Genomic DNA, 25941 nt, shown 5'->3' with positions numbered 1-25941 from the left:
CTAAAGTATTTGAATATTCTGTGGTTAGTGTTCAATAGTGCCTCTGATCCTAATAGAAGAGGAAGCTGGGGGGGGGGGGGATTAAAGAGAGCTGTGCCTGCATGCAATGCAACCTGAGCTCTGAGTTCACATGCTCCTTTGTACCACGCGAGAACAATATAGGCTCAACCTGCACTGACACACTGAAATATTCATCTACAACGCATTTAATCATACAACTACAATGGAAGTGTTCCTGTAGAGTACTAAAGGTTCCTGAAAAGGTTTGTGTTACTGACTAGACTATAAGTGCAGTAATATTCAAGTCAGGATTACTTTCTCTGTCTTTCAAATTCAAGTAAAGTGATGGTCATATTTTTTCTGTGTTTACCTATGGTGTGCACGGGATGTTTTAAAGCTGAATGAGTTGTTGTTATTAGGCATTACAGACGTGGAGAAAGGCAATTGGTGGATCCTGCCTGCACACTTAACAGTTACATGGACACACCTAGAGACGTGGCTATAGAATGAAGGCTATGCATACACACGGAATTGTGCTCAGGAAAGAATTTATGGTTTTTGGGGAATGCTGCAGGGGAATTCTTTTTACATACCGTACCTGTAGATGACAGCACAAGGTTTAAAACAGCAGTTTCTCTTTTGGACATGGAATGCTTCTGTAAGTGTCAAAAATTCAAACCCTCCTTTAAGACACCAACAACATTATATAAAAATAAAGGCATAGTTTGAAATGTTGGCAAATACTTTTATTCCTTTCTTGCGGATGAAAGGATTGATGCCAATATGTATGTACTGTGATACACCATGGGCAAAAATGAATTACGTTATTGGCCGTTATTCCATTATTAGTTGCTACAAGCGGCTTACATGTCACTTTACAAAGTTAATCAAATAAAATACCAGCACATCTTAAGCTCACAATTAACAAAGGTGTTGTTATTTTTGTATGGATTTAACAAACACATTTTGTTGGAACTTTGGACAGAGCCTACTTGATACTATCTTTCAAAAATGAAAATGAAACATACTATTCATTGTCCCTTATTTCAAAGTATGTGGTTGTGTTGGTTACTCTAAACTATGTCTGTTAATGTTTCTCTATCTCTCTCACCTTCCTCAGTCAACCAAGCCTCCACAACAACAATGTGGAACTCAAGGAAGCCGACCTTGTGCCAACAGACGACACAGCGACACGCTCCAACACAAACATTCCTCAAGCCCTAGTCAAAGAACAAACTGACTCTGAGGCCGCTAACGTTGAGGATACCTCTGCAGCCTCAGACATGTACCAGGCAAAGTCAGAAGAGGTTGGGTCTGGGGTAGGAGGCCAGGCTACACCCTCCAAACCAGGGCTGAAAACAGCAGAAAGTCAGCATACCACGGCAAGCGGGGCTAAATTCAAGGCCACAAATGTGACAGCAAAGGGTAATGCTACCACGGAGAGTCCAAAAGTGGAAGCTAACAAAGAAGCTGATAAAGATGTGCCACCACAGAGGGAACATATCAAAGACCAAAGCCCCAATGGTGCTTCGAATGCAACTGGTTCAAAGTCTAAAATCCCCAAAAGGCCTCCGTCAACGTCAGATGCTGATTTCAAAGTCCCAGCGACACCGGATAAATCCCCAGTGTCTGATGCCTCTGGGTCAGTGTTCACCTCCAAACTACAGAAACAGCCCAGATCCAGAGAACCTTTGAAATCTCCGGTTGCTATATCCAAATCTGGCCGCAAACCAAGTTTGGAAGAAGCTAAGGGAGGGAGAGCTTCACCGGGAGACGTTTCTCCAACAAAAACAAAACCCAAGACAACAGGACCAAGGAATATTAAAGAAAGGTCTGATGAGAACAGTGACTCATTAAAACTGGTGAACGGTGTAGCGGGAGATCATGTGGAAAATAATCCTAAATCTGGACAGTCGACTGACAGAGAGAGCCCGGATGTCAAAAAGCAAGGGCAAAACCATCCGGAGAATGATGCATCCTCAAAAAAGCGGTTACCCATTTCATCTCCAACGAGAACGAACAGAGAGAGCATACCTCAAACAAGTGGCTCCAACTCTAGAAGAAGGACATCCAGTCAGACGGACTCGGACAAACCCAAAACAGTCCAGAATCGTCCAGAGTCTCCTGGGGAAAGGCCTGGCAGTGAGACACCACCCCCTGATAGTCCCAAGAAAGGACCAGGTAAGACACTAGCATTCCAACATGTTGCACAACAGACTGTAAATCAATCAGCTATGGCACTGTTGGAACCGGAACTCAAATAAAATCCTAAGGCCTCTCTGTGGCAGTGAATGAAATATCTTGTATTTGTAGACACAGTTAACTCTAAGGTTTAAATCTGCTTGTGTTGAAGTTTGGGGACATTTTCTGATCTGCTTTTTGTTGACAGTTAAATGTGAGGATTTGTATTGCTCTCATATCAGTGCAGGACATGTGTAGCTACTGTTAGCAGCTGATTAGCTTAGCTTTGCACACAGACTTGAAGCAGAGGAAAGCAGCTAGCCTGGCTGTGTCCAAACATAACAAAATTGCTTTGCATCTCTAAAGCTAATTGGTTATTACTGGTTATACCCTGTTTGTTTAATCCGTACAAAAACAGTGCCACAATCCCCCCTTAAAACATTTTGGTTACACTTTACAATAAGGGTACATTAATTAACTGGTAGTTAATGCTTAATAAACATTAACTAAAAGTTGATAACTAAGCATTAACAATTAGTGAATGCTTAATAACTAACTGTTAACTGTTAATAAGCATTAACTAGGTACTAATAGCATTAATTCAGCATTAAATAGCCGTTAATCAATGTAGCCTATTTGTTAAGTGTTTACAACATCTGTTTTACACGTGTGTAAGATTGATAAAACAGTTTAAAAACAGATAATGATGCTATATTGCTAAAGTGCAAAGGTACTGAAGTGGCTATCTTTTCATGTTTCCTTCGGCAAGAAAGCAAATAAGCATAAAAAGGAACTATTTCTTTAAGGTTAATCTGTTTTGCCATTCAAGATGTATATATTTACATAGTGTGTGTATTTCCAACAGGAGGCATGCCGTCAACAAGACCATCTAAACACCCCCCTAGAAGAAGCATTAGTAGTGAAGATAGTTCAACACCCTCTCCACCACCTCCCACTAAGCAAGTCTCATCTAGGCTCCCCAAACAGAGCATCAAACCTCCCAAAAGTCCAGTAAAGGACTCCGCTGATCCCTCGTCACCTGTAAGCAAGCTTCCTACCAGAAGTCAGAGGAGCTCCGTCAAAGTAAGATCCAGAACAAATTCACTAACTGAGAATTCTGCAAGCTCATCTAAACAGGAGATCTCAAGTCAGGCCAATGACAAGACAGAATCAGCTGTCAAGGCATCGGAGAGTTTCGTAACAGACAAAGTGAAGGACAGTGCCAGCGATGAAAGATTAAAACCCAGGTCTCCATCGACAGAGAAGGAAGAACACATTCTAAAACTCGCAGACAATGGGTCCAGTACCAGGGAAAGCAAAGTGAAAGGAAAAGAGACAAAGGAATTAGAGAAGAGCATAACCAGCCCTACAGCTGAAAATATCTCAAAAATCCAACCAATTCAAAACAACAATGTGTTAATCATGGAAAACACTCAAGAAAAAGTTACACCAATCATCACAGGCTCAGGAGCCGAGGTATCGCTTAGCACTGAGACTTTCAAGGCAAGTACACCTCAGTCGCCATCTACCGATGTAAATAATGCAGAGACTGATAGCCAGGGTGGACAGTGTGATACCAAACAAGAAACTAAAGCTGAGACCCCATCCAAAAATATATCTCACATTCAACATGCTGACGCCATGCAAGAACAACAAACACTGCTTTTACCAAAGAATTGTCCAGAGGAAATAACAGAAAAAGACATTTTAGGGACAACCAAGCTAACAAGTAACATAAAACCATATATCCAAGTGAAAGGACTTCCAGAGCCAAATTATGCAGTGTTGGCTAAGGACACAATACCAGCCCATGAGACTGTAACTGATATGTCAGCCAAACCTGTTTTGGTTGACAGCATCCACTGTGACATTACGACCCACACTGCTCAGGCTAGTGTTTCCCCTAAAAAGTTTGCTTCAAAAGAAGAAGATGCTGAGCCAAGTGGTGTACTTTCAGCCACTTCGGCCGTCGTTTCTGTTGATGCTAACCTGTCCAGTAAAGAGCAGCAAAACCAGCTATTGAAAAATTTAACCACAGACAACATTCTGGAAAATGATAAATTGCCCATAATCAGCAAAGATTTAGCAAACAATGTTGAGGTAGAGAAAAGTAAAGAGGTTGGCCGGAAAACAATTGAGGCTCCGAACACTCAAACAGAGATTGTGTCTGTTGAATTGCCCAAGAATTTGGAAAATCAGCTGGACCAAGAGCCCCTATTATTAGCCGGAAAATTGGAAAGACAGAAAAATGACTCAAAACCAAGTGAAAGGCTGAGTAACGCAGCTGTGGAAAGCACAGACTCACAGAACAGTGTCAACAAGGAGCTCAAGGGCATAGCTGTGAAGGCTGAAGCACAGAAAGATATTGCACAAACAGAGACACCGACACATCAATCGTCAGAGGAAAAACGTTTACAGCCAGACTCAAAAGAGGAATCACAGTCTGTGGTGACAGATGCTCTAGATGACAAGAAGACAGAGACAGTGACAGTGAAAGAAAAGAAAAGTGCTCTTCATGAAAATACAGCCAGGTTAGTCGAAACAAAGCAGGGAAGTGGGATCCGATTGAAAGGAGATGCAGAGAGTGACAAAAAGGAACCAGATAAGCAGAAGAAAGCATCGACAGTGAGACATGAACAGGAACCCAGAGAACCTCAAACCAATAATGAGGAGGTCAGGGATAATAAATCAAACCAGGAGGATAGTCACACTGACGTTGCAAAGACTCAAACTCCAAAACGAAAAGATGTAAGAAAAACTCAGATGACTGTGGGTACTAAAGTGAGTGAAACAAGTGCAGTTGGTAAGAAATTACCCAATGAAATTTCAAATAAGACAGCTGACTCCGAGGTTAGCGGCAAGAAGGACCTTGGTAATGGCGACCAAGTTACAGATGTCATGGAAGACAAGAAGACGGGGGCAGTGCAAGCAATTAGTGGAATCAATGAAAATACAGCCAATGTGCTCGATTCGAAGCAGGATTGTGGGGTCCTCTTAAAAGAAAAAGCAGAAGGTTTCAATAAGGAATCAAATCAACAGATGAAAGAATCAAGTGTGGGAAATGAACAGGAACCCAAAGAGCTTCTGACCAAAGGTGAGAAGGTCAGGGATCATGAACCAAATCAGAAGGAAATACTCAGTAACGTTCCAAAGGCTCAAACTCCACCAAAACCCTTAACAGCTAAAACACGGAGTGCTGATGATACTAAAGAAGAGAGTGGAACAAGCGCATCTGATAAGAATTTGCCAAATGAAATCTCAAATAAGACAGCTGTCTCTGAAGTAAGTAGCCACGAGGGCCGGAGAACTTTAACTACTAAAGACCAAGTGACAGATGCCGTAGAAGAGACCAAGGTCATCTTAAAGGAAAATGCAGAAGGTGGCAAAAAGAAAACAGATCAGCCGAAGAAGGCATCAACAGTGAAGAAAGCACAGGAACCCAAAGAGCTTCCAACCAAAGATGAGGAGGTCAGTGAACATGAATCAATTCAAGAGGATAGACACACTGATGTAGCAAACACTCAAACTCCTCCACAGAAACCTGTACGCACTAAAACTAAGAGTGCTGAAGGCACTAAAGAAGAACGAGAAACAAGCGTAATTGGGAAGAATTTGCCAATTGAGATCTCAAATAAGACAGCCGACTCTGAAGGTATCAGCCACAAGGACCTGACGCCAGTGACTACTACAGACAAAGTGACAGATGTCATGGAAGAGAAGAAAACAGAGGCAGTGCAAGAGAAAATTGCACACAATGAAAATACAGCATTGTTGGTTGATTCACAGCAGGAATGTGGGATCATCGTAAAGGAAAATACAGAGGGAGGCAAAAAGGAAACAGATGAGCGGAAGAAGACATCTTCTGTGAAAAGTGCACAGGAACCCAAAGAGCTTCTAACCAAAGATGAGGAGGTCAGGGCTCATGAACCGAATCAGGAGAAAATACACACTAGTGTAGAAAAGACTCAAACTCCAAGACCAAAAGCTGTAAGCACTAAAACGCAGAATGCTGAAGGTGAGAGTGAAACAACAAGTGCATTTGGTAAAAATGTACCAAATGAAATCTCAAATAAGACAGTTGACTCTAAAGTCAGTAGCCATGAGGGCCAACTGAAGACCTTAAATGCTAAAGACCTAGATAAAGATATTAATAAAACTGAGAAAAATGATATTAGAACTGCAGAATTAAAATCTCAAAATGCAAACCTAGATCAGCAACCTGAGACAGAGAAAACTCCAGTGAAAACAACAGGAAGTCAAGTATTACAAATTGATACCACTCAAAAACCAAAAGCAGTAAGCGGTGAAACCCAGAGTTCTCCAGAAGCGACTGAAACAAAGGATTCAACAATAAAGAGCTCTGTGAAGGAGACAGTACTAACAAATGCTAACGGTGAAGAACAGAGGTCCATCATTTCGAGAGACCAAGACGAGGTCATTACAAAGCCAAAGAAAAACAAATTGACAAAACAACGAAAGACTGAAACGAAAGAATCTGCCCAAGTCAAAAGGCAAGATGTCAAATCACCTGAAATTGCCATGGTTCTCACAACTGAAAAAGCAGTTGGTAAGCCTGAGAAGAACCAGGAACAAGAAACACCCATTAAAGATGGTGATACAGTTGTAAATAAAGGGTCAGAGCAGGAGGCTCAGCAGGGTAAAGCATCAAAGACACGTGAGTCAGAACCCAGTGTTGTAAAAGATGCATCTAGCGAAAAAGTTGGTGGAGAAAAGAAAGACAAGCCCGCTGCTGTTCCAGGTAAAGTACTTGCTGTTCAGAAGAACGATGAAGAAACCAAAGAAAAGAACAAAACGGATAGTGGTTTCAAACAGGAACTGCAGACGTTAAGAGACGAGAAAACCAAAAACCTCAGCGATCCACTAAAACCTGCAAAGCCATCACTCAAGGACAGTTTGTCACTTTCCGCTACAGCGAAACCTCCCACTCCCTCTCAAAGTCTTCAGCTAAAGAAGGAATCGCCATCTAGCTGGTTAGATGTGGAACATCGTCAAGGACACAAAGAACGTAAGAAGAGACTAGAAGCCTCAGCTAGTGAGGACGAATCTCTTGAACTCGAAGACACTGATGGTTTTATCAGGAGTATTAAGGAGGGCAGCATTCCTTTCTCAATACCGCAAAAGAAGCATATTCGTAGAAAGTCCCCATCTCCACATTTTGCCTTGCCGGCTATCAAGGAGGACCATTTTGAGAAAGTGTTCGATCCTGAGCAATTCCAGTTTGGCTTAAGAAAAAATAAGAAAGGTCATATGGATCTTTCCCCATCCATGGTGATGAAACAAAAATCAGCGAAAAGGGAAGGACGGACCCTTGGGAAACGTGCACAAGATCTTGCCATGCACACATCTACAGACCAAATGCAATCACTTGATGAGGTGGAAGGAAAAGATGGAGTCAAAGACGAAGAGGGGACACATATTGAACAAAACAATGGAGAAGAGCCAGGGAAGCTGACGTCACGACTTAATAGGATGTCCATCCTCTCCAGCTTACGGAGTTCTCCGCGGTTCTACAGGAAGACCAGAGAGGAAGCTACCGCCGCCTTAAACAGCACACTTGCATCTAACCAACAACAGGACATGCCGTTGCTTGGAGAGCAGGGAGCTGTTGATTCACCTTTGCCTGGTGTTGGGGCAGATAAAAAGGGTGTGAAAGGTAAAGATGAGGGCCCAGTGAGTGAGTCAGCCGTTGGCCCCACCTCTCCTCCACAGCCCTTGTTCTCAGAAATAAAGCTGCCTGATCATTTAGAGAAATACCTCAAGCCAAACAAAAGTGAATCTGAGGGCTCCCCGGACTCTACACAGATGGCTAAAACTAAACTGAATCCTGAGGGGAGTACTGTGATGGACCATTTCACGAAAGCAGGAGTATCTAATGTGGATGTGGGAATGAAAGTCCCTGCAGGACTGCCTCCAACCAGCAACTACAGCCAGAAGACTCCTAAAAAAAGAATTTCTACTTCCAAACCTAAGGTAGGAATTTTAACATTTTAAATGAATAGGTATACTACTTCAATAGCTGTGGTTTTAGTACTGCTTATTTAATTTTTATATTATAACAGTCTATGGCATTCTACAGAAATAAAAGTCTAAAGCCTGAATGGGATTTGACCAGCTTGTCTTTTATACAAGACATTATATTTCTAAGTTTCATAGCCTGTTCTTTAGCTTCATGGTGCTGTTGTAACAAAGTCATGAATCATTTGCAAGTGAGGACAGGATGAGTAACAATCAGTGTGGAATTTTGCACAGGAAATCCTTGCCAAGATCGGCTAAAGCTAAACTCAATATGATTGGATCAACAGGCAACAGAAGCAGAACCATACATAACCATGTTGTGTTTAGGTGAACACGATGTACATTGAAATACCTGTTGCGCAACACATGTTCTCGTACCTGGGTCATTTACAGGGATAGGCTACTAGGAAAGATTGTAGAGTAGCTCAATTTAGCTCATAAAAAATACATTCAAATACTTATTAACGACCTCTACTACTGTTTGGAGGACTGAAATCTTTTTTTTAAAGCACAGTTTCATAATATTACATTTTCTTTCAGATACCTGCAGTTAAAGGGTTCCACAAAAGGCCTGGAAAGGTAAGATTATATATATTTGACTTGCATTCAGAATTATTCACTTCGTAACACTTTGTGCCAATGATATATTTGTTTTGCTGCTATATATTTTAATGTAATTTATATTTCGTCATCCAGATAGTCATACATGAAGAGGCTCAGTTTGGAGGGAAAGCATTTGAACTCTATTGTGATGTAGAGGATGCTACCACAATGAAGATGTCCCCTGTCATCTCAGTCAGAGTCATCAGAGGATGGTAAGGGTATATGTGCTACTGTCCTAAGTTCCTGCAGGTTCGATATGAATGTTGCTGACTATAGTGTAATTAATCAAAACCATAGAGGGTTAGCATATGAGTTTGTCTTCTTCTTTTTTGATTTTTATTGATGACAGTGTTTAATCCACATCGCTTTTTAGATAGGCTAATATGTCTGGACTTTTGCCTTGGCTGGGTTAAAGCCTCTCGTCTAAAAAAGTAAAAATCAATAAATTATATCAAAGTCGGGTGTCTTCATAAGCTTTTACAAAAGTCTGATTAAAAATAAACGTTCATAAATAATATAAAACTTAGCTTAAAAAACATTTTTTTTTTACTGTCTAAATCGTTTGACAGGACCGTGTGGGCGTGGCCGTATCAAACTGTCTCCATATCAACAGTCATTGTGTTTATAGAACGTTCAGGCAGATAACTACCGTAATTGGTTCAAAATACTTATTGTGTCACAAGAACCAGAGCATAGCCCCCTCGTCTCAACCAAATGTCTGTAAAGTTGATCACACTTAAATGACAATATCTTTAATTTCGATGGGCAAATATGCCTAACTGTTTTCGGACGCATACCATTGTGCAAGTAACTTCCCAAATCAAATAGTTAGAAGGATATGGTGGATTTGGGTTTACAGGGGCTTTAAGAGCCATGCTCCCAGATCCTTTCCACTTGTTGTCTGTGGTTCTCTTTGTCCTTAGTCATGTATGTAAAAGAGCAATCAATGGAGTATTTTAACAATTCCATTTAGCTATCCATAAACTGACAAAAATGAAAAAGCGTAAAGCATTTTGATGACAATATTCTTTCTTTTTTTTTAGCTGGCTCCTCTATGAAAAACCTGGCTTTCAGGGACGTGTCATTCCCCTTGAGGAGGGTCCCCCAGAACAAATACCGAATGTGTGGGCTGAAGAGGGAACTCCAACAACATTAGACCACATGGGTCAGCCTGTACCAACAGCACCATGGGTCATAGGTTCAATCCGTTTGGCAGTCAGGGTAAGTTACGTTGTTGTGACGAAATCAATGATTGATTAGCTTTGTCGATCTTTCATTCCACATCCATTTTGGGAGAGTTATCTATTGTCTAGTCATTTTGAATTGTATAATTCATCTGAGGTCCATATCCATATGATACCTGTAGAATCTAAAAAGAAATTGAGCATAGCGCTAGTTTAGGCAGGCCAAATAGTCAAGTTAAGCTTTCTAACTAATCAATGTTATTCCGTTTATCATTGATGCCTGCTCTACTATGTACCCTAAGGGGGGTCTTTGCTTCTGCTCTCCCAGTACACAACCATATATAGAGAACCAAACATAAGTGACTTCAAATGGAAATAGAGCTTTCTTTGACTCAAGTGGTCCTGACTGAAATACTATGGCATTATCAAAAATTTGTCTTCATCAAGTATCTTTACTTCATCGTTTTATTAGAACATTTCTGATATAGATTCTAATCCCAATTTATAAACTGTACTTGATTCAGGCAGAAGTTGTGTTATGGCTGTTTATGTTTGCTCATAATGTAGCATTTGATATGTTTCTTGTCTACCTTGTTAAATGAAGAAATAGTTTTATAGATTTTTTTTTTATTATACTTTAAGTAATGTATGGAAAAAGTTGCGTTGCCACAGTTGTCAAAAAGGATTTGATTTTGTGTTCCATAGGACTATAGCGTGCCCCACATCGACCTGTTTGAAGAGGTGAATGGGTTGGGGAGGATGTCATCTTACTGTGACGACACCTTAGAGATTGGCTCCTACGGGATGCCAAACACCACCGGCTCCATCAGGGTCCAGTCTGGAGTGTAAGTTCCTCTGACACTTGTGCCATTAGCTCTTTTGTGTCTCTCACTTTTCACCTAAAGGTACAGGCAGTAATTCTGGAGAAAGCTTGTTGTCAGATTCACTTTTGTTCAAAATGAGTGAATGTCTCTACCTTTCTGAACTGTGTGTGCGCTGGAATTCATTTTGTGGTGTTAAACACGGCATTGGCTCTGTAATCTGGTATGTAGACAAAATGTAAACAAAGTGGGTCCCGTAGCTAGAATTTACAGAGCATAAGCTGTGTTTTAACACCATTTATTCATTTCAGTTTACACACACCGGATCGTGAGAAGATACTCTGATTTTAACAAAGAGTGATTTTGACAATAATCTTTCTCCAGCATGGCTGAATCCACAATTAAATGTAAAATAACAGAATAGTATGATAAAATTGTATGTTGAACATTATGAGAACATATTCCGGTTTCAGTGTTGGTGGCAACCTGGTTCCTATCTAGTAATTTTATAACTTTCTAGAGACAGGATGGGGAAATGTCCTCTGTCTGTGAAGGAATGCTGGACTGCTGCAGGCTGGAATCTTGTGGTTGTCATGATTTTTTACTGCTGCTGGTTATTGATGGATAGCACTTAAATTTTTCAGCTGCCGAATGGTGAAGAGGGTGAAAATACTGTACTTAGTCCCCCCCTCATTATGTTATATATTATTAGACAGGTCTGCCTCTTCAAAGCACAGTGAAGAAAAAACTCATCAAATGTTCATTACTCTCTCAAGTGCTCACTCACTCAGCACACACTCTCTCTTTATGTGTTCCCAGGTGGCTGGTGTACACTGATCCAGGGTTTGAAGGCCTTCTAGGAGTGCTGGAGGTGGGGGAGTATCCCTGCCCAGAAGCCTGGGGTTTTCCTGAGCCTTACATAGGCTCTCTCAGACCCCTCCGAATGGTACAGTACATGAGATGACACGGATCTATGATTGCACTATATTGTTATTTTTTTTTATTTGTCTTGGTCTCACACATGTTTCTCTCTTTATTACAGGGACTTATAAGAGTGGAGCATCCTAATGAAATGAAGGTGTGTTCTTTAAATGTCTGCTGTTTATAGAAAGCACACTCACAGAGTCTTAGATGTTACATTTCTTAAGTAGCCCTTATTACAACATCTCATTAAAGGTGCAGTGTGTAATATAGGAGTATTTTGTGATCATCTAGTGGAGAAGGTTGTAGATTGCTACGCTCCATCTCTACCCCTTCCGTTCTGATCAGTTAAAGTGGCCTTCAAGCATAAGAAGTTAGTTTGTAAAGATGGCATCCTCCACCACTGCCTATAGTCTCTCCATAAAATCAAGTGATAAGGTGAAAATGTATTTAGTTATTTCTTTGATATATGAAAATGTGTAAGCCCGTTAAGTTTGTCCGTACTGCGCTACTGTAGAAACATGGCGGTGTGACATGGCTGCCTTCCCCGCTCATATGTAGATATAAACCATAGATAGTAAATAATATGGATGTAGCATCCGGGCTGACCTCAGTTATTCACACGGCATCCAATAATCCTGGTTTGTGCGCGTCGCCATCTTGTGAGATTTTTACTCCGCCTCACTCCTCTTGCCGAAAAGGGGAATCGACGTCACGTCGGGGGGAGGGAGATAGCTGACGTATACCTCCGAGGCAAAGTGAGGGACAACGGGCGGAGAGCTGTCACTCAAGAGATCGCGCCAATAAATGTTAACCTCCAAAAGAATAAAAACTAGCGTGGGCCAAAAAAATTCACCCCCCTCAGTGTTGTCATGGAGATATGACCTAAACATACAGACTAAAATGGTTTTGTGGCCCAGGCTGTAAATAGGTTTAATAAGACTTCGAAAACGGCTTATCTAACAAGTGAGTCAAAGAAAAACTGCTCGTCTTGGTGCCACCCCCAGTGGCACTTTCTGGTTACTACAGTTGTAGGTCACTTCCTTATTGGATGCCGGTAAAGATCGCTGAGGTTGGGGCTTGATATAAACACTCATCCTGATGTTTAACTGATAGGAATGATCTTGTTGATGTCTTGGCGCAAGTTCACATGGGGTTGTGAAACAGTGCAACTTGTTTACCCATTCAGATTGCAGAGAATTTGGAGAAACTAAAGGGGCATTCCAACAAGTTTTAATAATGAGAAAGAAACACATTTTTGCAAAGCTGTTCCCATGAACACACAGCAACTTCTTCCAGGGAGTCTGGGTTGAATAGTCGATAAAAACGAAAATTAATCGCTTTCGTTTCACTAGTTTTCCGAGGCAAAATGCTAAATATTTACTGGTCTTAGCTCTTCAAAAATGAAGATTTGCTGCTTTCCCCACTGTCTCGTATGGCAGTCAATTGAATATCTTTAAGGTTTGCCCTATAAGCACTATTTTTTAACTCTAAGACAATTATTTAATTTATTGAGAAAAATAACAAAAAACAAGTTTTAAATCATGTTGCAGAGTGTCATGAGGAAAAGGTGAATTTAAATATGTTCAAGGAACTAGCGCCAATGCCCACTACTTCCTCGTTTGGTCATTGAAGCATGAACAGTATGCAAGTTGTGGTTACCACGGTGTCTGTGTTTGACCAATCAAGCGGAGATAAGCCTTGCCCCAGTAGTTCCTGAGCCATCATTACGTACTAGCAGATACTTATTTTACGCCTGTAACCATAGCACATAAATTCAATTTAGTCCATAGTTGTGCACACTGCCATACACACATTTAAGTCAAAGTCAAAATTATTTCTATAGCACATGAATGAAAAAAAAGTTAGGAGTGTCAAAGTCTCAACTTGTGTTAAAGGCCAATGCAACAAAAGTGAGTCTTCAGCAACGTATTGAAGGCCTATGTTTACAACCGGGGCTCAACTTTAACTCCTCTTTAATGTCCTTCTCCTGTCCAGGCCTTAGTGTTTGAGAAGCCAAACTTTGGTGGCGAGTGCATAGAGGTCGACAGTGATGTGTACGACTTGCTAGAAGAACCAGAAGAAGAAAACTCAGGCCAACCGCAGGAGAAGAGGAAGACGTTGAAGACAGTGGGCTCTATAAAGATACTGGGTGGTCTGTGAGTATCTGTTTGAGTTTATAGATAAAGGTGGGATAGGCTTACCATTAAGATATGTTGTCTCTCTTTTTTTACCTGGCCAGAGCACCATAGTAACTTATGCTGCACGGCTAACCTGTTCTGAATAGGTTATATTCAGAGTTTGGGATGACAAATTGGGCAACCCTTTTTCTTAATCTCTACTCTTTGGGGAATCCAGTGGACCTGACAATATTATCTGAGCAATATTGGACCAGATTCTAACTGAAGGAACTCGTTATACATGCCATCTTGTTGATCCATATACGTTAATGAGTGGAAAAAAGTTGCGAAATGACAGCAAAGTAAACTGTAACATCGCCCTTTGGACACATACATTTGGTTATTGATTCAGAAAATATGAATTACTGCATGCAGCAGCAGCAGCCGCAGCGTTATACGCAAAGTTCTTCTTGCTCTTACTCCACTACTGAATATGTTATGTTCTACCCTGTTTGTTACCCGGCTACATTTACACACACTGTCTATTACACAAGCCTTTTTATACAATCACAGGTTGCAACATTAGTTCCCAATGGGCTATTATTTAATAATCAGTAGCAGTATAATCACATTAAGTGGGAAATTAAATGTGGTCTAGGTTATGCAATCCTTCCGATTCTCTTTAAAGGTGCAGTAGATCACACACCCAAATATTACAGCAGCCTCAGGGGAACATGAGTGATGATATCAATGTTACGGTAAATCTAGGACTCATTCATGCTGGGTACAAGGTGTCACATAAGGACATTGTAGGTTATCAATGCTGCTGCACAGTAAACTTCCTATTTGTCTGAGATATCCACAAACAGCAGATACTTTGTAATTATTAAGTTTATTGGTATTTCTCACAGGTAATATTCAGTTCACTTGGAGTGTTTTGATCAGCGTTTAAAGCTGGTGAGTCAGGTTTAAAGTTGCATTTCTATGCAATGTCACGTTAGGTTAGCCTGGCTCCGCCCCCTTACCTACTTCCGCCCAAATTTCATTTTCCCTTTAGTAGTCAGTCTAGGGCTGGGGTGTATTAGTGGAATCTAGCTGAGGAAAATGTCCGGCCGTCCAATCAGCGAACAGAGCGAGTGGCTGAGAACGATGACGTCAAAGTCGCGCTCCAGTTTCAGTTGAATGCTGCGTTCCTTTATACTCGGAACTCGGAGATTTACGACTTGGTATCTCCGAGTTCCGACCTGTCTGCAAAAAAAAAAAAAAAACAGACACACTTTCTACATGCTCGATAGGGGGTAGAAGGAAGTAAAACAAAGTATCTAGTCCTACCCATTAACAGATCAATTAATGTTTTCTTTGTTTTGCCCTTGCAGGTGGGTGGGCTATCAAGAGCTAGACTTTGAAGGCCAGCAGTATATCCTGGAGGAGGGCGCGTATCCTCACTGCAGTGACTGGGGAGGATCTGAGGACGGCTTCCTGTCTCTTCGGCCTGTATGCACAGTAAGTATCACGCGCTGTTCTGCAATTAATTCTTGTTTGGTCTTGTTTCCGTCTTTGGCAACAAGCACTGATGATCACTGCAGGGTTTCTCAGTCCACAGGGCGAGACACTGCAGGTGAATTGGGTTACATTTATAACTTAAGAGATATCAGAAAACTTTTTCTAGTTGATTACTTTAATTTAAATGTTTTTTGTATTACACTTTCTTCAAAAACATTGAATAATTATGCACATCTGGCAATTTCTAACTAATTATTTGCATTTTTGCATATTTTCTAAAACTAAAAATATTGGTGTTGTATAAAAACAGAGTTAAAATATGCATTTGAATTTTTACAATATGTTGGTTTCAAAAGTTTTTACAGAACAGACTTTTGAAAATCCAAACATTCTATGTACAGGTCTTTTAAAATGCATTTTCACATGCATTGTTTTTAAGAACCAAATGTAACAGGAATCCAAAAATGAACAACATCGTATGAACAAATCGTTATAACCTTCAGAATAGTGCTAAGAATGATTATGGAAAGGTTAGTTGATGTAATAGAAGTTGGGATTTTTGGTTCAGAGTATTGAAAAAACAAATGTTGAAAGAATGTGTGTTAAATACAGTTGTCTAGGAGAAGTATACGCACGCAAACAGACAAAGTTTAGTCAAATAAACATCGAAATGTACAATTTGGACCTTTTGTTTATACTAGTATTAAAAAAGATATCAAAATAGCCTTAACTCTCAAAATTGACCTGTGCTTGAAAAAAGAAGAGTTTTTGTCTGCAGTTTCTACAGCGATCGGGGTCGATATGAAACAAAATGCCTTCTTATTTTCTAATTATTTTAACCGTGTTATTCTTTCCCTTAGGATTTCCTGTCCCCGCATGTGAAGCTGTTCAGTGAGCGGGCCTTTGATAAGCTGGGGGCCAACATGGACCTGGTGGGGCCCGTCGTCAACATGGAGGACATGGGCTATGGCCACAAAACTCAGTCTGTCGATGTCATGAGTGGAGTGTAAGTCACATAGCGTTAGCCTCATAGCATAATTGCCTAAATCATATTTACTCTACTCTAGGCTACTTTTATTCTACATCTACTCTAATCTACATCTACTTTTCGTTGGCCTTATAGTATAATTGCCTAAGTCATATTTTAAGGGTTATAGAGTAGGGTAAAGTAGATGTAGAGTAGATGTAGAATAGAATAGAGTAGATGTAGAGTAAATATGATTTAGGCAATTATGCTATGAGGCTAACGATAGTTAAAAAGAACTCAAACGAAGCCAATGTCTTCTGGAGAAAATGATTGAAACAAACCAGTATAAAGTAGCATAACACGATATGAAATGGGATCAAATTTGCTCTTGTGAAGAGTGGGCCTAAACCTCAAATCTGCTTTACATGTCATATGATTCGGCACTGTCCATTAAATATTCTTACTTTTTTCTCCCTTTATCCTGAAGGGATCCTATTAATTTCCCCCCATTATTATAATTTATGTATTTGTGTGTCTTTATTTTACTTTCATGTTGGTGTTTCTGTTTAGTCTGGGTTGTATGTGTAAAGTGTATCTCCTGTCTGTATTATTTTTTTTAAAAACAACAAAGAAAACCTTAACGATAACACAAAAATCTAAAGATCATTGGGTAAGAAGGGCTCCATTTTGCCTGTGTGCCGCTCACACCTTTATAGTGTATGGGCGTGTTTGTGTTGCTCACCTTACATACATGACTAAGTGTTCTGTCACTGTAGCCTACACACACACTGCCCTAAAGGATACAATTATGGATAATGTGTGTGTGAGGGATCATGTGTGGGTAATTGATAGGTCAGGTGTGACAAAGGATGGAAGAAAACCCCTTTCATCTCTTGAGGGCAAGGATTTACACTGATAATATGATGATATAAGAAGAGTGAGTCTTTGGATAGGGATATCCATTCCAAGCTTCTCTTAGAGGTTGATCACAGTACAGTTCATATGGTTAAGTTTGTGACGTGAAAGTTAAGTAGGTCATCGTTTTAAAGTAACAAGGGTTTAACAAAAAAAATGTATTCAGTGATTTAGCTTAAATAATACTTTAAAAACGTGGCAGTTGTGTAGTGAATAAGCAGACTGCACATTTGACCTGGTTGAATTGTTTAACTTTTCTCTACACCTTTATTTAACGTTCCACTGTTTGCTTTACATCTGCCTCGCCTGCTGAATGGTTTTACAACCTTTTACAACCATGGACGTCCCCTTTTATAGCGATAACATTCAGTTCAATGCCGTGATTTTACCAAGAGCCAATCAAATCAGTCAGGCTGATTCTTAAGGTGTGCTGCTGTGATTGTATTCCTTTACAGCGTGTGTCTCTTATAAATGAGTTTTATTGATTTACTGGTCCACTGTGAGATTTTGCATCTTAAAATGTTTTGTATCCCTGGCAGGTGGGTGGGCTTTGAGAAGCCTGGATTCAGCGGAGAGCTCTACATCCTGGAGAAAGGCCTGTATCTAAGCCCTGAAGACTGGGGAGCCCTAAACTTTAAGATCTCATCCATACAGCCCGTCTTCCATGTAAGACAATTTCATTTTTAATAAAAAATAATAATAAGGCCATTAAAGGTCACATATAATGCTCGTTTTCAGCTTCAAAATTGTAATTTTGGTTTCACATGGTTTAGTTTCCCAAAATAAAACTTTATATTTCTCACAGTGCCATTGCTGAATCTCTTTTTTTCCGCCTCTATCTGAAACGCTTTGTTTTAGAGCCTGTCTCTTTAAGCCTTGCCTTCCAAAAAAGCCCATTCTGCTCTGATTGGCCCAGAATCTAACTGCTGGTTTACTGTCAGTTAGATTCAGGGGTATTTGAGGGTGTGCTTATCACAGATGGGGGTTGTGCTAAGTTAGGTTGGGCTTACCCCTTATGACATCATAAGGGGAGCGAAATCTGACTGTGGTTTTGGAACACATTGTTCAGAAAGGTGGAGGTGGAGAAAAAGAGAGAGGGTTGTTTTTCCTCAGACTTTGGGAGTCTGTAGTCACACCGGGGACACATATTAATGTTGAAAAACCATGAGCAAGTACATTTTTGCATAATAGGTGACCTTTAAAATAAATCTTAGCAACAGCAGAAAGACCAAAGCTAATGCCAATGCATTCCCTTATGTCTGTTCTATAGGACACAATGATGGGAACAACCAAATTCAAGGTAAGCTCCCTTTATTCATATATATATATATATAAAATATTAACCCCATTTCTCTCAACCATCCTGGTTGTGTGTTCTGACTTTTGGCACTAAATGCTGTTGTGTCTCCAGGCCCAGCTGTATTCTGAGCCAGACTTCCAGGGTAGGATGGTGGCTGTGGAGGACAGCGTAGCAGCTCTGGATGAGGACTTTACTCCCAGGTCCTGTAAGGTGCTGGCTGGCAGGTAGGCTCCTAACACTGAATGAAACTGTCTGTGATTTCTAGATCAGTCATGGTTGGCTTAAAACATTTCTTTATGTGTTTGTATTTGTTTTGCACCAAGCGAAAATCTATTTTTTCTGTTTTAATTTCACATTCACCTTTTGGTTGGAGGGATTTGACAGCCTTGGTGCTGATGAGCCCTTTCAGAAACACATTGAATACACTCAGATTTCACATTGCACCTGAGAGTGACAAATAAAGACCATATGAAGGTAGAAAATACAGGAGTCATGGAGCGTATAAAGTAGCATTATAAGAGGTGATATTAGTGTGTGTTCTTGGTAAACCAATATTGTGTGTGTGTGTGTGTGTGTGTGTGTGTGTGTGTGTGTGTGTGTGTGTGTGTGTGTGTGTGTGTTTTTGTTTTAGCTGGGTGGTGTATAAAGGAGCCCAGTTCACAGAGGACATGTTTGTGTTGGAGGAGGGACACTATCCCAACGCAGAGGCCATGGGCTTCCTGTCCCCGGACACTACCGTCCGCTCCATACACACTGCTGGACATGTGAGTTGTGTGTGTGTGTGTGTGTGTGTGTGTGTGTGTGTGTGTGTGTGTGTGTGTGTGTGTGTGTGTGTGTGTGTGTGTGTGTGTGTGTGTGTGTGTGTGATTGAAAAGCTTCATTTGTGACACTCACTTTGATGGTTTTGAAAATGAAGCAATTGCTTTTAAGTCATTGTGGATGAGACTATAGAAATGCAATGCTCTTTTCTCTCCATGCTCTCTCTCAGGAGCTGTCGCTGCCCTCTGTGGTGTTGTTCAGTAAGGTTGGCTGTAGGGGGCGCAGGGTGATGCTGAGGACTGGGGCTGTCAACCAGCTGCAGGCCGGGCTAGACGGACACATACGCTCCCTGGTGGTGGAGGGAGGAAGGTATACGTCAATATTAAAAAAGTCCACTACAATCTTTCTAGCCACAGTCTTGGGCTCTGTTCAAAATGCCCTACTAACGTCCCACTCATACTCATTTTGACGTCAATTTGAGAATGTGACGGCTGTGTATGCGTGTTTGTGTAGGCGAGAAATGCCCAGATGAGTACTTACTGCCAAGAAGATTTTGTGTATGGATCGATAGGTTACTTTTCCTACTGCCCCACAAAGCATTGCGTCTTATCAAACGACTATTATTTTTTATTCTTTATTGCCTGTACACTTCAGTGTAAAGGGTCCGACGAACCTTTCATACACACAATAGATCGTTGAGTAGACAGTATGTAGTATATACGACGTACATGTTGAGTATTTAGTAGGGAGGACGTCAGTAGGGCTTTTCGAACAAAGCCTTGGATCTAAATAAATTAGTAGATGGGAATTTAAATCCATATTTAAATGAGCAACGTTTTTACCTCAGCACTGTAACCTTTCGAGCAAGCTCTGCAAAGGACCGGCGTGGTTAAACATTGAAATGTTCATATTCCTGCGACAGGTTTTGACGGGGACACATGAAATTCCCTTAATCAGTGTAGACTAAGCTTTTAGAATAGAAGGTGTTCTCATTAAGAGCAGTAAATGTGTCAAGTATGTGAGGAAAACCCAAGAGTCAATTAAATATGTAAAAACTGTACATTTGTATGTCAAAGTTGAGCTAACACACGGGCCTGACTTGTCCTCTCCCCAGGTGGGTGTTGTATGAAGAGGGTAACTACCGTGGTCGACAGCTGCTGCTCCAGCCTGGTGAAGTGCTGGATCTGTTAAAGTTGAGCGGCTGGAAGCGAATAGGATCACTACGCCCATTACTGCAGGTAAGGAAGGAGGGCTATGGGTCCATTTAAAACTGTTGTAGGACTTAAAGGTGGAGTCAGCCATTCTGGAGAGCCTCCTTGTCAAGATAACTTTTTGTCAAAATCACTTTTTGTCAAAATCGGTGAATATCTCCTCACGATCCGCTACCTGTCCCTACTGTTTACGTGCAGGAAAAAATATGGAGTTAATACACAGCCTAGGCTCTGTTAACTGGTATGGAAACAAAGGGGGCCCACCGTAGCGTGCCCATTTACAGAGCCTAGGCTGTGTATTAACACTGGACTTCATTTTTAAGCGCACACACAGTACGGACAGGTAGTGGATCGTGAGGAGATATTATTCACTGATGGACAATAAGCACTCTCTAGCATCGCTGACTCTACCTTGCTTTCAATCTTCAGTACCTTTCAACCGACAAGAATAAAAGAAGGAGGGATATGTGATGATTAGAATACCAACTATTTCACTGTCACACTTATACATCCAGTCAGTTGGATAAAAACAAGTCACAACAAGCCAACTTGTAAATGACTTTTACATGTGCTCCAGAATCAAATCTAAGCATGTGGTGTTTGTGAATGTCCCCCTCCGACAGAAGCAGATGTACTTCCGTCTGCGTAACAGAGAGACAGGGGGTGAGATGTCCCTGACTGGAACCCTGGATGACATCAAGCTGATGAGGGTCCAGGCTGTGGAGGAGACCGGAGGAGAAGAGCAGGTCTGGCTCTATCGGGACGGCGAGCTAATGTGCAAGGTAGGCTACAACACCAATACCATTTTTTTTTAGCAGTAACTAAAACATTGAAACATTCCCTGGGCACTTTTCTGAGCAGCCAAAGTCAGTGTCAGGGGAGCAAAACCAAATTGTAAATGCTGTCATACTGAGAAATACAGACAGAGTTTGGTGGAGCTGATATACGTTATCAACTTTGGGTCAACTTGTTTGGGGTTGATGGCTTGAATGTAACTGACATTCATTTATGTGAAAATGTTACGCACTATAGCTTTAAGGGCTTAATCTTGTTCTTTTTGTTAGCTCAAATGCAAGCAATGGCCATACCTTATTCAAGCAGCACCTGCATGGTAGTCAGTGTTTAATTTGGAAATACTTCTAAATTTGGCATTAAAATTCTAATATTCACCCTATTATTTTCAGCGTGTTGCTTTTGAGAGTCTTGTGTTTGCACATTCACTCAACATCAACATTGTCTTTGCAACAAATGAGCCCATATTCCTTCCAGAAAAGTCTGATCTTTTGAGAATAGCTTTTTCTTCCAGGGACTGTTTCAGTAGTTTGAAAGAGAGCTATAGTTAAACCACTTACTCTCTGACCGTGTTGTTTTAGGTAACTGTATATCTGAAAACAAGGGTGTGATTGAAACAATATGAAAAGCAGGAAGAAAACATGTATTCCCAACAAACTCTATTCCTTCTACTGGTGACCTCCGCCTATGAGAGCTTATGTCATTATTCCTGTTTGTTGTCCGTACGTTAGCAGGATGTTTCATGTGGAGCAATGGGACAAGAATAACATTTTGAACTTTTGATGTAACTTCAAGAATATGTTTGAAGGTGCCTACCCTTTCTTTTTACAGTTTTGCTGCTGTACTTGAGATAAAAAAATAAATCAATGCGCACTGTCTGTCGTCACAGTGCCTTTAAATACAGATAAACTATATTTGATATAATGAACTAACACATTCAGGGCTTTCTTTTGTAGATTATGACAACCAGTTTGCAACAATATCATGTTAAACTGGATTTTAAGCAGTAGGGGACACTGGGGTAAAATGAGCCAGTGGGTAAATTGACCAACCCCCTGTTTCTAAGCAACTGTGCTCATTTGTTGTCATGTGACCAGTAATTCGGAAATCTCCCATAATTTACAATCTGCGATGTAAGGAGAAGCCCATGGGAGAAGTGGAGGATATTCATTTTGTCAGACTTGTCAAGCTAATGTCCGCTAAAATGACTGTTATGTCATAGCTAATGTATACAGGTCTTAAACTGTCTATTTTATTTGTTGGGGGATTTTCCAATGGCTTAACTCATGTGAATCATTTAGCTAAAGATTAGCCTGAATTGCTAAACTAGGCAGTTTTTATTCTCTCCCCAAAATGGTGGCTTCAGGGAAAGTTAAGCCACAGGAACACTTTTGTTGTCCCGAAGTCATATTTTTCTGTGTCACTTGTCACACATTCTTATAATTTCAATTGATAGGACATATCCTGAAATAAGGGTAGATGTTTTCATTGTGCTTGTCTCATTTCTCTTTACTACAGGTCAACATAAGTAAAAATTGCCTCATTTTACCCCACTCTTACTATTATGGAAAATTAACATACATACCCCCCCCCCCCCCCCCCCCCATGTCTACAGCTGGTGGAGGACTGTTGCCTGGAGACCACAGGCAGTGTGGTGATGGCGGGCAGCCGACTCTGTGTGTCCCTGGAGCGAGGCAAAGAGAACCAGCTGTGGAACGTCACCTCGGACGGACTGGTGCGCTGCCAACTCAAACCTGAGCTGGTCCTGGAGGTCAAAGGTTAGTCTTTTATATATTGTCTTATCTTCAAAAGCATTATCCTTGTGTAAAGTTCCATTTTAAGGAATACATTCAAAAGGGTCAACTAACTTGTGTGGCGTACAGCTGTAGTATGGGATTGAAATTCAGTCAGTAGACCCACAGCTCCATCTACTGGTGTGTAGAGTTAGTTGCAATGATGGAAACATCTCTGGTTGCATAGGTGCACCCCACAAAGTTCAGTTGTGTCTTTCTCCTAAACAATTTGCTGATTCGACCACATTCTGTCCTTACAATTTATTAATTGGCTTCCCTTATTTTTTTTATTTTTTTTTAACTAAACAGTCAAGTTATAGAGAACGTGATAAGTTTTTTAGATATTTTTGGGGGCATTGCTGCCTCTCATTGATAGATGTAAAAAGCTGGAGAAGCGAACAGGAAATGTGGGAAAAGCTAGGGGGAACAACGACATGTAACAAAAGCTGGGCTGGAATGGAATTAAAAACAACATTGTGATTCAATGGCATGCACAGTAACCTCTCTGCTACCAAAGGTGCTCCTGTCCTGACTTGTTGTTTTTGATGGTCTTTTCTTCCTACAGGCGGTCATCAGTATGACAAGAACCAGGTCATCCTCAACACGTTTGACGAGAGGAAACTGAGTCAGAGGTGGACATTGGAGATCCTGTGACCTTACGTGCCTTGAACATTCTGCAGAAAGCATCTGCTGTGTGGCCTTCACTGCCCCTCTACACTGCAGCTCTGCCAGAGCACTGAGCCGTGGGATGCAGCTCCACTGTGGAACACACACCACAAACATGGGCCCAGTCAGAGAGGGGGGGTTACATTAACACTGCACTCGTTTGTAGTAGTTTGAGTGTTGTTTACTCTTGTTGAGGATAGCCATTAACTGGATTATTATCAGAACTATTTACTAAACTTAAAAAAAAAAATGCACTCATATATTATCGGATGAAAAATAACCAATTGGTAAAGTGAAAATGTTCCTATTTTTTTGCCACTCTATGTTAATTGTATGTGATGAGAACTCAGCCCTGTTTAAAAACTGCATTCCGCGTTTTACTGTATGGTACTGTTTGACTGCATGCCTTTCAGTGTCAGCTTTCTGACCGTAAATCTGGCAAATATGAATGTAAACTGTAGTGACAGCCGCTTCGTGAACACCGATGTGCCTACACACTCCAAACATCTACCTAGCTAGGCTAAGACATTTTCTTTTTTTGTAATTACTGTAGATCGAGAGTGACGTGTTGTTTAGTTTTGATATCTTTTTAGGATTTTTAAGATTTTTACACAAACTGTACTTTACTGTGTGAGGTTGTACATAATAAGCGTCCAGTGTATAGATTTTAAGTTGAAAATTTCAAAAGCAAACTTGAATAACTAAGTCTGCCCACTGCTGATTGTAAATATGTGAATGTAAAAGAGAAACACTGTTACATATGAAAAGGGATATTTTTCTTCTTCTTGCATGTCTATTCGAAAAATAAAACATTGTCTTTCTTTAGATTTTGATGACCTGTTACTGTGAATATCTGACGGCAACTGAGTGTTTTCTCCGATGGTCAGTGACTTACTTCCATCTTCCATACACTTATTAGGGTTGAATTGGTTTAAACCAGAGCAGGTACCCTTATTGCACAAACCATTCTGTATAATCCGCTGCCGCATAGAAGTAGAACAAAATAACATAGTTGACATCCATGTTGTGAAATTGCAACAACAACAAAAAGTGTATAGTGCTCAACTTCAGTGTTGGAATTTAGCAGGTGTTAATGTTATTTTGTCCAGCCACTGTTTATGCAGACTTGATTTCTCGTACGAAGATCCGTAGCTGACATAAAGCTGTAGCCTATTATGTGTGCACATTATCACTAAAGAAAGGCTTATTTATTATGACAAAATGCCTACATATTTATAATATAAAGCCTACCATATAATGCATCAATATAATACATTTATATAGCCTAATATAAACCATGTAATACATAATATTATTATAATGTGTATTTTTCTGTATAATGAGTAGGCCTAGGCTACTTTGTTCTGATTTTTTCTTTTTTTTATGGCGCTGTGGAAATGTTGAAGGCAGGACTTTAACTTGTAGGCCTAACACAGCATTCAGAAGAAAGGATTGGAGATATGACAGAACAGATGGGAGGACAATCAAAAAGGAAAGGGGTAGTAGCCTATTACAAAATTCCAAATTCGGTCATAACAAATAACTCAACCAATAACTAGTAAAAGGAAGAAACAGAAGAGAGGATATCATCATTACAAGTCTCAGATTAGATATGAACATTTAAGGAAAACAGGTTTGTGTCATGGGGGATGTCTGCAAGTTAGCTAGAATCAGTGGAACGACAAAAGGACACAAATAAAGACAGAGAGAGAGAGATGAGAAATAATTTTAGGCAGTTAGTAGGCTACAAGATTTGAGTTGAAACGAGTAGGCTTACTGAGCATGAGGGAGGGAGAACATTTTGGGATAGGGCCTACCGTTAGCTTTAGGGTAGCCTATGTGTCTATTTCATAGGATTAGATTTAAAAATATATATATATGAATTAATTTATTTTGGTTTGCATTTGAAGGGGATAAGAGTGTTTGAGTAGGCCTAGTTTCGAGCTAGGCTACATTCCGGGGCAGTAGGTGGCGGTAATGCACCAATAAGCTCGATGCCAAGCCCCGGTAAATACCAAAAAGAAGGAGAAGAAGGAAGGAGTAGAAGAATAAACAGAAGCAGAAAAAGTGATGAATCTTCTGGGACAGGAACAGGTAAGCCAGCGTTTGTTGTAAAAGCAAATAAAGTAAGCTATGGTTAGTAGTTGCGCAGATAACACGAGTGTGTGC

At 40.5% G+C, this 25941-nt stretch overlaps 1 protein-coding gene across 1 annotated transcript in view; it reads left to right on the top strand.

Annotated features, from left to right (window-relative positions):
- crybg1a (crystallin beta-gamma domain containing 1a) overlaps positions 1-24599 on the top strand; it is a 52347-nt gene extending 27748 nt beyond the window's left edge. Inside the window, exons 4-23 of the mRNA XM_080042742.1 lie at positions 1121-2181; positions 3047-8172; positions 8758-8796; positions 8914-9032; positions 9864-10041; positions 10710-10849; positions 11645-11771; positions 11868-11903; positions 13745-13905; positions 15243-15369; positions 16230-16375; positions 17791-17917; positions 18522-18551; positions 18663-18775; positions 19183-19315; positions 19540-19679; positions 20425-20548; positions 21145-21303; positions 22929-23091; positions 23672-24599. Of these exons, the coding sequence (XP_079898868.1) occupies positions 1121-2181; positions 3047-8172; positions 8758-8796; positions 8914-9032; positions 9864-10041; positions 10710-10849; positions 11645-11771; positions 11868-11903; positions 13745-13905; positions 15243-15369; positions 16230-16375; positions 17791-17917; positions 18522-18551; positions 18663-18775; positions 19183-19315; positions 19540-19679; positions 20425-20548; positions 21145-21303; positions 22929-23091; positions 23672-23760 (8338 nt within the window). The 3' untranslated portion in view covers positions 23761-24599. The remainder of the gene's footprint in view (positions 1-1120; positions 2182-3046; positions 8173-8757; positions 8797-8913; positions 9033-9863; positions 10042-10709; positions 10850-11644; positions 11772-11867; positions 11904-13744; positions 13906-15242; positions 15370-16229; positions 16376-17790; positions 17918-18521; positions 18552-18662; positions 18776-19182; positions 19316-19539; positions 19680-20424; positions 20549-21144; positions 21304-22928; positions 23092-23671) is intronic.
- Positions 24600-25941: the final 1342 nt, after the last annotated feature.

The sequence above is a fragment of the Ammodytes marinus genome (assembly GCF_949987685.1).
Source record: "Ammodytes marinus genome assembly, chromosome: 15".
Classification (NCBI taxonomy): domain Eukaryota; kingdom Metazoa; phylum Chordata; class Actinopteri; order Uranoscopiformes; family Ammodytidae; genus Ammodytes; species Ammodytes marinus.
Note: the sequence above shows the minus strand (reverse complement) of the source record. Positions and strands in the feature narration are given on the sequence as shown.